This window comes from Mytilus californianus, unplaced genomic scaffold, assembly GCF_021869535.1.
Source record: "Mytilus californianus isolate M0D057914Y unplaced genomic scaffold, xbMytCali1.0.p SCAF_1, whole genome shotgun sequence".
Classification (NCBI taxonomy): domain Eukaryota; kingdom Metazoa; phylum Mollusca; class Bivalvia; order Mytilida; family Mytilidae; genus Mytilus; species Mytilus californianus.
In genome coordinates this window covers 95,161,100-95,174,727 of record NW_026262581.1, presented here as the reverse complement: position 1 = coordinate 95,174,727, position 13,628 = coordinate 95,161,100, and the positions used below count along the sequence as shown (strand labels likewise).

The 13,628-nt window shown below is 33.8% G+C and overlaps 2 protein-coding genes across 3 annotated transcripts in view; both read right to left on the bottom strand.

Annotated features, from left to right (window-relative positions):
- LOC127710473 (protein SSUH2 homolog) overlaps positions 1–2,499 on the bottom strand; it is a 46,159-nt gene extending 43,660 nt beyond the window's left edge. The window contains exon 1 of one of the 2 annotated variants that reach the window (XM_052216353.1): positions 841–2,499. In XM_052216353.1, coding sequence (XP_052072313.1) covers positions 841–878 — 38 coding nt within the window. In that variant the 5' untranslated portion in view covers positions 879–2,499. Of the gene's footprint in view, positions 1–522; positions 673–840 lie in introns of those variants that run through there. The other variant, XM_052216360.1, reaches the window with a different exon arrangement.
- LOC127710717 (uncharacterized) overlaps positions 1–13,628 on the bottom strand; it is a 132,056-nt gene that overhangs the window by 8,924 nt on the left and 109,504 nt on the right. The window lies entirely within an intron of this gene.

Genomic DNA, 13,628 nt, shown 5'->3' with positions numbered 1-13,628 from the left:
CTTTTTTATATTTCTATGGAAGCTGTGATACGATATGTGGTTTGCACTTTCACCCCACATCTCCTGTATCTCTTTCTCGATAACGCGTGAGCTTCCGTGAAGGTCCGGGGGTCCCCCACAGGAGCCCCTTTCAGAGCTACACCCTGGATCCAGACCACTCGCCGAGGTTCGGGCGTACACTTAAAAAAGGCCTTGCTTCGCCACTGGTTGTACATGAAACTTGGGTTCTCAAAGGTCTACTATTTGAAACAAACCGATCTCAAATCATCTCATTCGAAAGTTTAAACAACAAACAAAAAAAAAAAACAAAAAAATTATTAGAAAAATCGCACACAGGCTGTACATATATGTTTATAATAGAGGTACATACTATCAAATGCTATCATGTAGTAGGAACAACGAGGAAGAAATATGATATATATATATATAAGCAAACAAAAGATATAAATAAATGTTATACTTCGATATCATAATACAAAATGTATATCAGCTTCTTGGGAGTTGACAACAAAATAGTCCTACCTGTTCATATTTTATTTCTTTTTCATTCGTATATAACCGTGTAAGTATATATTTATATATACATTTTTTTCGTAAGTCCACCTACTTCCGGTCTGTTGTGCAACATTTAACAAGATACATAGTAATACAAGAGGGCGCTACATATGAAATATTGACGATTGACACACCTGTATAATTATCAATAACTTGTGATGACCTATATATTTCTGAAGATGAAAACAGAAAGTGAAAGTAAGCTTATTACTCAACTTCGCAAAAAATGAAAGTTATCATTATAAATTTTATAATTTCTTCCTAATAGTTTGTCATTTACTTTACCTTGTGCCTGGACCCAATAGTCGATCAGTTTCCGACATCTTAATGTGAATGTACACTTTGATTATCAGGGTAATCAAACTTCCGCATAATGCTTTAAATATAGATATTTGCACAACTCGTGTTGGAGTCACAGGTTCAATGTTCTTCTTGATAATTTAATTAATCACATATTATCCAGAGCCTTGATACTATTGTATCTTGTGATAAAAATGTCACATCGTGCATACACATTGTAATTAGGAAAAAACAATTGACAAAACTGATCGAGGATATTAAAAAAGAGGAAATTAATCACGATATATCATACAGGAAATATTGCAGTTTTTCAATAGAAAGTTATCGAAATTTTTGGATTTATGTTAAAATAAAACATTAACTTTTGAAAGTTCGAGCGTCTTCAAAATTTAGATAATCAGCAAAAATAATAGGCATCTGGGGCCTGTTTATCGAGGCTGTCCTAAGATTTGTCCTAAGACCTCTCTTAGGAATAAATTAGCCTGACAATGTTAGGACCGACTTATGACATGTCTCAGCATGCACATCGAAGCTATCTTAGGACTGTCTTATAGCTAGGATGTCCTAACCGCTGTCCTAAGTGTAGGCGTAAAGAAAAAGAGGAATTCAAAAATTTTAAATGTTTAAGAATGCATTTAATTTCAGCAGTAGTAAATAATTACAAGATTAAAAATTAGATATATTATTAATATTACAAGTGTGGACACAGATGAATGTGGATAGTATGTTTGGATGTTTGACAGTGTTTTATATGACAAAAGGAGTTCTATGTTTGTCCTATATGTTGTTATTAACTGTTTTGCACGATGACAACCAACCTGAGCATGAGGAGTGTTATTTATTTAATATTTAGATTTTATGTTCAAGACGGGCATGGAAGAGACACTAATTGCATTAATTACCAAATGATTATGATAGAATATTTTCCACATCTTTGATTTTGGATACATTTTGTAGCTAGGAGCGCAACACATAATAGGTTCATTTTTTTCATCTGATTTTTTTTTAAATGGGAGATGATATCCGAGAACATGATATCAGGAGGCTGTAATTCAGTGGTTGTTGTTTGTCTATGTGTTACATAATATTTGTTTTTCGTTTATTTTGTGTACATAAATAACATAAATGACTATGTGTTATGGGCTTTGCTCATTGTTGAAGGCTGTACGTTGACCCGTAGTTGTTAATTTCTGTGTCATTTTGGTCTGTTGTGAAGAATTGTCTCATTGGCAATCATACCACATCTTTTCTATATGTATTTGCTCACTATTTGTATGGTTCTATTTATATTACTTTGTGGTGGATTGTCAGTATCATTAGTAAAATATTTTGTTAAAATGTCGAAATTGTTTCTCAGATTAGAAGACATTTATTGGTTTTTAGTAATGACAATGCCTGACATGATGCTTGGGGCTAGTTGAGCTAGAAAGTAAACTTCTGTGTTGTTTTTTATCAATTCTTTGATAACATCTCATCCAAAGCTGGCCGAAGCAAAAAAAAGTTTTGACCAATATGAAAATGATATCAACAAAAAAACCTTTGTGAGCATGCTTCAAAGACTCATAACTGCTCCAAAAGTAATCTGATAGAATTTCAAGCTTGTCAAGTGGGTATTATGAAAATCTACTTAATATGTCTAAATATCAAAAAAGTTATAGTATTCAATAATGAAAAAGGTATTGCAAAATTATTCTATTTTCAATTTTTTTTGTTATATGGATACAAATATAAATGATACCAATACAGTATTTGTTGTGGTATGAAAGTGTAGTAATTAACATTTACTGTAACAATGTTAATTCACACAAATTAAGAAATAAACAAATGTATGAAAAATGTTGAACATGTACAATGAAATATAGTTTTAGAAATAAATTAGGCCAGATAGGCCTTATAAATTTTGCCCTTTTTTTTTAACATACTGAATGACCATTTACACTCAGGACCGAGTCATCAGTAGGCAGTACAGATGTATTAAAACAACCTAGCATCATATTGCTAGTAGCGAGTGTAGCATTGTCGGGTAAATTTGTTCTTTTTTTTAAATTTGGTTAATGGACAAAAAATGTTTGGTTCAAATCATAATAAAATGCTTTTATCTCCTTATTACTTACATTGTACATAGAATGGATACTACCCTGACAAATCCTTGTACATGAGAGTTGTCTGTCAAATCTTTATTTCACAAAGAATGAATTGCATAACAATGAACTGAGCTCAAAGCAAAGCACTTTAATAATACACTTAGACAAAGAGCTCAATCCAGTGATATACTTTGTACTACAGGTCCTTCATGAACATCCTATCCACCAAAACCATATCTCACAAACATGCCATAGTGATACTACATGGTTGGATCAGAAGTCCTGAAAAAGACATGAATTTTATTATCGTATTTTAATTATATATACACAGGTTAAAAGTTATATACTCCAATGGCAGTCTTTCCTGCTAAAATGTCATGTGTAGAATGTGATATACCATTTTTGGGTCTATATGGGTACTGTCCTTTATATTTATAATATTAGGTCATTTTGACACAGCAAAATATATAGAAAATGTTAACTTTGATCTGGAAATTGAGTTCTTTTTCGCAAAATAAACCCACTAAAACTAAACTTTGAATGCAAAAGACCCCTAAATGGCTAACAGATATTGCTGTAAAGAATAGTCCATGATGATTCTTGTTATTAAAGAGTTCATTAAATGTACACTGATTCTGTCAGTTGAATGGACTATAGAATGAGATAAATTATATAAACATAAAGGTTTTTTCAACAGTTGTGGTGTAAATTAAATCAGTTTTATTTTATGGTTGACATATTTAAGTAAATATGTAGATCATTGGCTTTTCAACACATTGATATTTTACAATATCGATTATCTATTTATTGTTATATTGTTGGTATTTTTCACCTTCCTAAAACAGTTTTAATGCAACATGAACACAAGCTTGATAGATCTTGATAGGGTGTCCTCACATATTTTGACGTTGCTGAAAAATTTTGGTTGACATATGTATCCTCTTCTCATCATTTTTCGTGCTATTAAGAATGCATACTGTCGTCACAATTTCCATTGAAAAGGCATGCATAGTACAAATTCATATGACGTACGAAAACATATGATCTGACCATATACATGTACATGAATGTATAGGTTATCAGCTTTTCTACACATATTAGCCAGTAAGCCGCAATGAACCTATTATGGCAAGTGAGCGCAGCTAATGAGCTAAAATGAATCAAATTGTGTCCTCAGTGGGGGATATTTTAAGGGATCTATATGAAGAAAACCTGATCATCTGTTTATCGTTCTATTACTGGCTTTTTCACCTCCCTAACTTGGCCTAAGACAGTTTTTACAGACGAAAGCAAGCTTGATAACTACTCCTCACACACATGTATAGATTATCGGCTTTTCTACACAAGTCATGAATATCGTAAAATGTTAGCCAGTGAGCAGGCCCGCAATGAACCTTTTTAGTGAGTGAGTCCAGCTAATGAGCTAAAATGAATCAAATTGTGTACTCAGTCACAGTTGGTGATATTTTAAGGTATCTACACAAAGAAAACCTGCTTATATAAATCTCAGTGGCGGATCCACAACTTTTCATAAAAGGGGGGTGGCCGCTGACTGAACTAAGGGTTGCCCACTCCCGTCATGCTTCCCCAGTGGCGGATCCGGGGGAGGGTTCCGAGGGTTGGAACCCCCCTTTTTTTGGACGATCAATGCATTTGAATGGGGACACATAGTTGGAACACACCCCCCACCCACCCTTTGTCCTGAGTTGGGACCCCCCCCCCCCTTTTATAAAATGGCTGGATCCGCCCCTGCTTCCCTATAAAATCAACCAAATTTTCCCCACCCCCTGGATCCGTCTATGTAACTGTTGATCGTTCTGCGTAATATTGGCCTTTTCACCTCCCTTATGCTTGGCCCTAGACAGTTGCTTATCTCAATATCTGTTTATAGTTCTGTCACTGGCTTTTTTTAGACTAGAGACTTCATGTGTAAAAACCTGACGTCAAACTCGTGTACTTTAAAAGAAGAGACAAATGATTTCACATTAAATCCTGTAACATTACATCTAAAGATAATTATAATCCAAAGTAAGTTATATTACGATGTTAATGGACTAAATTCCCGCGCAAATGTCATCACTGGGATAGACCAAAACGAATTTTAGGTTTATGTATCATTCACATTCCGATCAATTTACTCAGTTAAATAAAATATATCTGTTAACTATTTTTATATTGGTTTTGAATTTAGTTAATCTATCAGAAAAAAAGATTTATTTCTCGCAGACAGCCCTCAATATTATACACCAACTCGACACTGAAGCTAAAAAACCCTAAAACATAATAGTATATGGAATCGTCCAAACGGATTTCCTAATATTGATATAGGTGAAATATGTAGATTCAGAATTGTGTACACAGAAATAAGATCAGAAATAAAGCCCTATGTAAGGTGAAAACAATAACACAACTGTATAAAATCATTGTTTATTAAATTTGCTTGAATAAGAACCATGAAGTTAAAATTTATAACGATTACGTTTATCCTGTCAACCCCTTTTCTTCATTGCATCAAGGCTTCCGTTGCTTTACATCGAGCAGCAATTCAACCAATCATGCAATCGGGGAATGTTAAGTTGGGACATACCTCTATTTTTGGAAGCGTGATCTTTACATCGAGGCTTGCGTTGCTTTACACCGAGGCCACAGTAGTTCGACCAATCGGGGAATGTTTATTTGGGGCATGTGACCTATTGAACTACAGGTTTTATAATATTTTAATCGAAATTGTAGAAAAATGAAATGTTGTTAGTACATACAAAACAGAAAATGATGAATACTTTTAGTAAAAGATAATTTGGATCCGGGTTCTGTGTATTCACATCATTTGTACAACTCTCCTTACTGATGCCATTTTTTGGAATTTCTGTGACCTAAATGATTCGCGAAAATTAATATTTTATTATATAGTATATTAATCATAAAGAAAAGAAATAATATTTATCTGATGATGGTACATTCAAACTTTATGAAACAAAAACAAAAACAAAAACACAAAAATGTAACAACGTTTTATATAATAATTGATCAAATTATTTGGAAACAACATTAACAGTGAAAACTAATAAAAGACGATCGGTAACCATCATTATATATTTTTGAGTGAGTTTAATTCGAAGTGTCACGGTTTTATACTTTACAGAGTCCAAAGGCAAATCTCGTGCATCTTTCATAAAAATACGGAATACATAAATTATTTCATTACGGTTCACATGCGCTTGGGTAATGGACCCCCTTTTTCTGAACTTTTTAAAAATAAATATTCTTTAATATTTTAACCTATAGAAATAAGAAGATGTGGTATGAGTGCCATGTCCATTTATTTTATGTGTTTTATATATATAAACGATGCCCCTCTATTATCATTTTCCACGTGGAAAATATGAATAGAGGGGTGTCATATATATATATATACTACTGTTTTTGTAATATCTTTTGGATAAGAGCAAGAACAAATAAAATAAATGAAAAAAGAAAAATATTTAGAAAAAGGGGGATCCATATATAGATGGCGGTCGTATTTGTTTACAAATTAACCATCATAAAATATATCCTAAAGTTAGGACCATCCTAAGACCATCTTAAGAACCTACTTAGGTGTCATAAAGTTAGGACGATTCCTATGACTTTTCCTAAGTAACGACATGTTTGGTAAACGAAATTAGGACAAAGATACGTCCTAAGATGATCTTAGGACATGTCCTAGTCCTAAGAGAGCGCTTCGATAAACAGGCCCCTGATCGCCTTAAATTAGAATTAGCGATTTTAACTTGACGAACTTAAAAGGACGACCAATAGTTTCAGACAATGACCAACCTACAGAGAAAATATCAGAATTAATTGACTTTCATTTAAGACAACACGTAGAAAATATGCCATCCTTCATACAAGATACAACACACGATCTTAAGAAAATGTATTCTTTGAACTCTCTCCCTGACATATCACAAACGTATGAACGGCTATCGTAGTGACTATGAATGTAAGCCGGACCTTCCTTTTAGTCGACATTTGAGACCCCCTGGACACGCTATTAGGCAGATCTCAATCGACTGGCTATTACAATCATAGACCATAAATATAAAAAAGAAGATGTGGTATGATTGCCAATGAGACAACTCTCCACAAGAGACCAAATGACAGAGAAATTAACAACTATAGGTCACCATAACACTGCTTGGTCCAAGGAGGAGAGTATCACTCGGAAAAGGTTTCGGATAAAAAAAAAATAAAAACGTTGGTACCAAATTGGATCAATGGAAAGGGTGTAGTTCAGATATCGCTGCGCTAACTTAAATCATCGCAGCTGGTAGTTCAATGAAATTTTATAATTATACAAGCGTGGTTCGGTTTTTTATTTGTATTCCGTTCATGATTGTTTTAGTATAATCAGAATAGATTGATAAGATTCATTTTACATCTTACCGATGAAGGATATCTGTTATCCGAAATATTTATTGAAACTTGTATTTACTGTTTCTTTTTTTATTATAATTATTATTATTGGTGTTGTTTTGTACACTTTTTAGGCGTATATATAACTTATTTATTGTGAATAAGTCTAAATTGAAAACAACGTTCAAACCTATGATTGCGTTGGATAAAAACCGCAATTTTTATACGTGTGCATGCAAAACAAATTTCTTGGTAGAGGGGTCTAAATACAGCACGAACAACATTTTCCAAAAGACCAAAAAAGTGAAAAAGAATATTTAAACAAAACGCTTTTGACTAACAGGTCGAACAACGGATGTTCTTTAACCCTGCTGACTGCCATTGGGGATTGCCAAATAAACGGACCACAAGATGTAACAAAATGGATTTTTATTACAGAAAACAATAAACTTGCGGAAAAGATGGTATACCGCAAACATGAGGTGCAAAAATTTGTACACCATATCCGGATTTCGACAATTAATGTCTCTTCAGTGATGTTAGGAATCGAAACGGTATTTGGAAGGCCATATAATTTACCTCAATTTAGGATAGACTCTTGAATTTTGAAGAGTCGAAATAGGATGAACGGATCATATTAACCCGAAGGCAAATATAATACAAGCCCAAACGAAAAAATATAAATAAGTCTAAATTGAAAACAACGTTCAAACCTATGATTGCGTTGGATAAAAACCGCAATTTTTATACGTGTGCATGCAAAACAAATTTCTTGGTAGAGGGGTCTAAATACATCACAAACAACATTTTCCAAAAGACCAAAAAAGGGAAAAAGTATATTTAAACAAAACGCATTTGACTAACAGGTCGAACAACGGATGTTCTTAAACCCTGCTGACTGCCATTTATTTATTGTGTACAGTATCATTTTTCCTAACGATCCAACGCCCTCGTAAGAAAGATCGTTGACTAATATTTATATATGAAAGTTAAAAAAGTCAAGGTATAATGATGGAAATGTCAACTTGAAATTAAGAATATGCAAATGGAAGTATTTTTATACCTCCGCCTCAATGATGCGGAACTAAAACGAAGTATTGTTTCAGTAATATATTTAACTGACATATGCATCATTAATATCCCCCATCCCATTCTGTCCTTATAATTATCCGCCGAGAGAACCAACAACATACTGTTAACTTTTATTATGCATAGCTAGCAGTTGATAGGTTGGTAGTTGACCCACTATGCACTAAACATATTCTCCGTGTGCGAGACAGCAAGTTAATACATAGGAATTAACATTAACGAATACTCACCATTCAGACACCACGTAGAAGTAATGGCCTGTAAAGGAAGCAAGCAAGTTGGCCTCCACAGGCACTTCTTAAGGGACTACAGTAAGGAGACAGAAATGAAGCATACATACGTCTAATATAAGACGCACAAATGAACATGGATGATCCAGTATGTTACCGGCACAGCTTATAATTTGAACATACTTGACCATGTCCAGAGAAGTAAAACCCGACTTTTCTGTAATAACTACAAAGTCAGAACTCAAGGATGTGTGTCAACAAGTTAACAACAAACCAAGACAAAGAACCGCTGTTTGCCGACAGAAGCAAACAAAAACCCTCCATGCTATTATAAGGTACTATATTCACCATACTTTGATAGGTGTGGAGAGGACACGATCATTTATACAAACGTTATCACTTCCCAAGCATACTAATCCTATCAAAGAACCACAAAGGATTGGAATCTTCTTCCGACAACTATGACAGAGCCACCTTCAGTAGAAGAATTCTGCTCATAGTACAGCCTCCAGATACCATAAATGGAGATATTGTGTGTATATTTAACCCGCTATATAGATTTGTACCGTTTAATTGTAAATATCTACTTGGGAGGAAGGAGTTTTACTCAACAGAAATTGGTCAAGAAAACACTCCAGCACGAATCCTGTCCTTAGCATTGAAGAAGAAAAATGAGATAACCCTTTTGAATGTTTCTGTTTTGCCACTTTGCTACAGGATAGGTATTTTGAATCATGACAGGTGAAGTGTGTATAGTAGGAGATGCTTAACACTGTCCGGCCCACCTGGCATTTCTCCCTTTGTGGTTCCATGTGATTCCAGCTGTATTTACTACCATGTTTATTTTTCAGTATACTTTTAAATTAGAATTATGTGATTAAAAGTAACTTTGATACATATACATCTAACAGGCATAAGATAGTCAACTTTTTAAAGATATCTTGCCGTGAAATTTCTTGAGTTTGCTATTGATGATGGGATAGAAAATGAAAGGATATGGAGTAAATGTACATGGGACAAAATAACACACAATACATAGAAAACATAGAAAATTATCAATGAACAGGGCTTTTATTCCTGATCTTCATCTTGAGTGACAGTTGATGTAGGGTCTTCAACAATGAACGAATCATTGGTTTAATGACAACAAGACAGACATGTTCACATTTAAATCACTCCATACACAATATGAAGTTGTCCTAATGCATATAGTATCTGACAAACAGACCAAATGAAGAAACCATAAAGTTGACCAGTGAACCTTAACGTTGTGCACGATGTTCCTACAACACGACGTTACACCAAAAATTGGACGTCAAAGAGTGTTTTCTGAAATTTTGACGTCGATTAATTAAATTTGTTAGTTTCATTCGTTTTTTTTATTTGTTATGGGTTGATTCTGTCTCTGTTATTTTTGTGATGTATTTTTCCCATGAATTATCTCAAGTTGTAGAAATCGATTAACAATGTTTACCCTTAATTCCCCTTAAAATGCTGTATTATCGTAAATAATGTAGGAAGGCAAAATAGGACGGAAGTATTAAATATACAGTTTTCCATGAATAAATTTAAACATAATTTTAGAAGCACAAAACTTTAATCACAGGCTGCTAAAATTTTATGGTGCATATCATATGTCATTGTAAATTTTCGATATCTTGATTTAACCCCAATACAAATATATCCGACACTCTGCAAGTAAATCATTTTTTTACCCTTGATTAATTTGAAATGAATTGTACTTTCCTTGACACACAATTGTTCAAATACAGCCCTTCAATTATTTGAACCCCAGCTTCAAAATTATTTCCCCAGTCATCTATAGTTTCTTGTTTAAGTTTTCGTATGTCTGACGTACTTTTTAAATTTTAGAAATCTTCTCCTGGATCGTCCGTAAAAACGGGTAATACAATCCCGGGTTGTATTATTTCAATGAAACTGTTTTCGTCGCTGTTTGTGATTAGTCTTTCAGTTACCTCCGTTTCATGCACAAGTTTATTTTGACGAAAAGGTCCGGCTTCGCTAATAAATGAATTAGTTTCAGTACGACAGTTATAACATGAGTAGCAGGACAAGTCGCGAACTAAAACTTTTCGAGTACTTGTACTTTTAATTTGGTGAATGTACCTTACTGAAGGGGCGACTTTAAATGATCTATATCTATTTCAGGGTACTTCCGCAACATACCAAAAAATTCACCTTTAACATATAGAGGACTGTCTTGGTGTCTCCAAATTGTCTTTGCAAAAGTTGTACATATCATTCGCATTCTGAATCAAACATTTGCCTCTAGCAACAATAAATCACTAAAAGCTAAAAATGGTTATAAAATATCAAAATTTAATCTGTGTCGAATCTATGTTCCGAGTTTGTCAATATGCACTATTCTTTTTTCGACAGCCTTCAATATCTTTTTCCAAATTTCACCACACGATTTGTTTTTATTATCAGAAACATTTAATTGAAACAAATTTAGCAACGTCGGAAATAAGAGCGTTTTTCGGATTTTTCGACGTTTTCACCCGTTTGGACAAAATGACTACCGTTTTGTAATTTTTGGTAGCATTTTATTCATTTCAGACCCAAGCATGAAGTTAATAAAAAGCAAATCTAGGCATTGTGTACTCTTCGTGTATCTAACTTTTGTTTTTATAAATTAAGAATAACTTATTGAAATATCAGGTAAAAAACCCGCATTAATTGCTTTGACAAATGAAATATCAACTTGGACAAAATGACTACCGCTTGAAAAACGACTGAAAAGAGAAGATTTTACAGAATCTACAATATTTGAACTCACGAACAATAAGGCAAATATTTGTACTATTGGTAGATGTTATTATTATCTTACCATTTTTAGACATTTTCGGCTATATCTACTTATAAAATACACTTTCAGTCGTTGAGTCAACGAAACACGTCGTTGGACATTTTTCTAATTCCAGCTTAATATGCAGCCACCGAGTCAAATGAAATTTGACAAAATAATGACTCAATTGTTACAAAGAACCGACACATGTCGTTGTTCTCGCCAAGTTTCAGGAAGATCAGAGAATAAGAAATAGGATCACTTTACATAAGAGTTAAAACAGTTGTTCAAAAATGTAACGTTGGACATCCGTTTTTTCACATATAGCTTTGTTGTTTTAATCCTCAAATATACTAGATATTACTAAGCATATGACCAAGAGCTAGAAGAACATTATTGAAAACATATACTGAATTTGTTTTTATAGCGGTTAGTGTTTGCTAACATTTTTTTTTGTTTTGCGGAGGAAATTCTTTTTTAAATCCTATGGGTTGTAGGAACAGCGTGCGTAACGCGCTTGGAAATTAGATCAAGGTGAAATCAATCCTGTTAATCGGAAAAGTACATTTTAAAATCATTACATAACCTAATATAGCTGACACATTGCTTATCAAAATCTTAGATTTTTCTAAGCAAAACGTTACTCTTCTCCATGGTCAATTGAAAGATCGACTGCATAGTCTCATTAAACAGGTTCGTTTTTCTATTCTACAAAAATGGTAAACAAACTAGATACAAATTCCTTGTTGTTGGTCATTCCAAATCGTACTTTTTGAAAAACCCCTACACTGGTTCCAACAACAAATGCACCGATGATGATATCAAAATGCCTGATCACTTTTTGATCGACAACATTTTTGTGGAGTTTGGTAGATTAATATTTCAGCAGACAGTCGGTATTCCAATGGGTACTAATTGTGCATCACTACTGGCCGATTTGTTTTTTTTTACTTATATGAAGCAAAATTCATACTAAACCCTCTCTAAGACAATAAGAAAAAGCATCTTGCAAAGTTCTTTAATTCCACTTTCAGATATATTGATGATGTCCTGTCACTCAATAATCCCCATTTCAATGAGTGCTTACTTCTCACATATTCTAGACAACTTGATATTAAGGAAACTACAGACAGTATGTTTGCTCCATATATTGATCGTTTTTATCGATATTAACACAGACTGACGACTTCAAACTAAAATCGATGACAAACGTGATGATTTTAACTTTCCAATTACCAACCCATTTATCAACAGTAACTTACCCTCTGCTCCATCGTATGGTGTTTACATATCTTACTTAATTAATACGTTACTTTCGTGTATGTTCACACTATGCGGACTTCGTTACCAGGCATGTGCTCCTTACACAAAAACTGCCCAAACAGAGTAATGAGGAAAAACGATTGAAATCGACGCTACATAAGTTATACGGTCACCATCACGATACGATGTGTCGGTGTCTCAACTCACTAGCGACATGTTTTCATGGTCTTAGATGTTTAGACACCAGTATAGTCGTCTGATCTGATATTTAAACGATTGCATGTGTCCTATTCCCGATTGTGACATTTTGAGTGAGTAAGATTTCGATTGGCGGATGATGCATGCATAGCAGGAGACGCTTACCCTGTCAACGTACCCGGTCTCGCTCCTTTTGGTGTTCATGTAATTCCCTAAATTGTGTTGCCTAGATTTGTCTCGTTTTGATCGAGTCACGAGATTTCAACCTCGGTAAACTACTGTCGCATTTATTTACCAATGAACCATGAACATGCGGTCAAACGCACCATACCTGACGGAAGTGTACAATCTCAACCATTCCATACACCAAATACAGTAGACCTATTGCTTATAGCTATCATAGTATATAAGAAACTGACCTAATCATGAAAACTTAACTTTGATCAATAAAACATAAAAAATGAGGCAAGATGAACCCTAGCAGCAAGACTGATATATTCACCTTACAATCATACCATACACCAAATACAGTTGACGTATTATTTATAGTATATGAGATAGAAACTAAATGTTATTAACTAATGTATTATATGTAAATACAAGTCACACTTAATGTACGAAAATCCCTCTTGCGACATGATATATGGCTTTGCTTTCTGGAACATCCAATTTTAAATATATGTAATTCATTCTGACTCTCTTTCG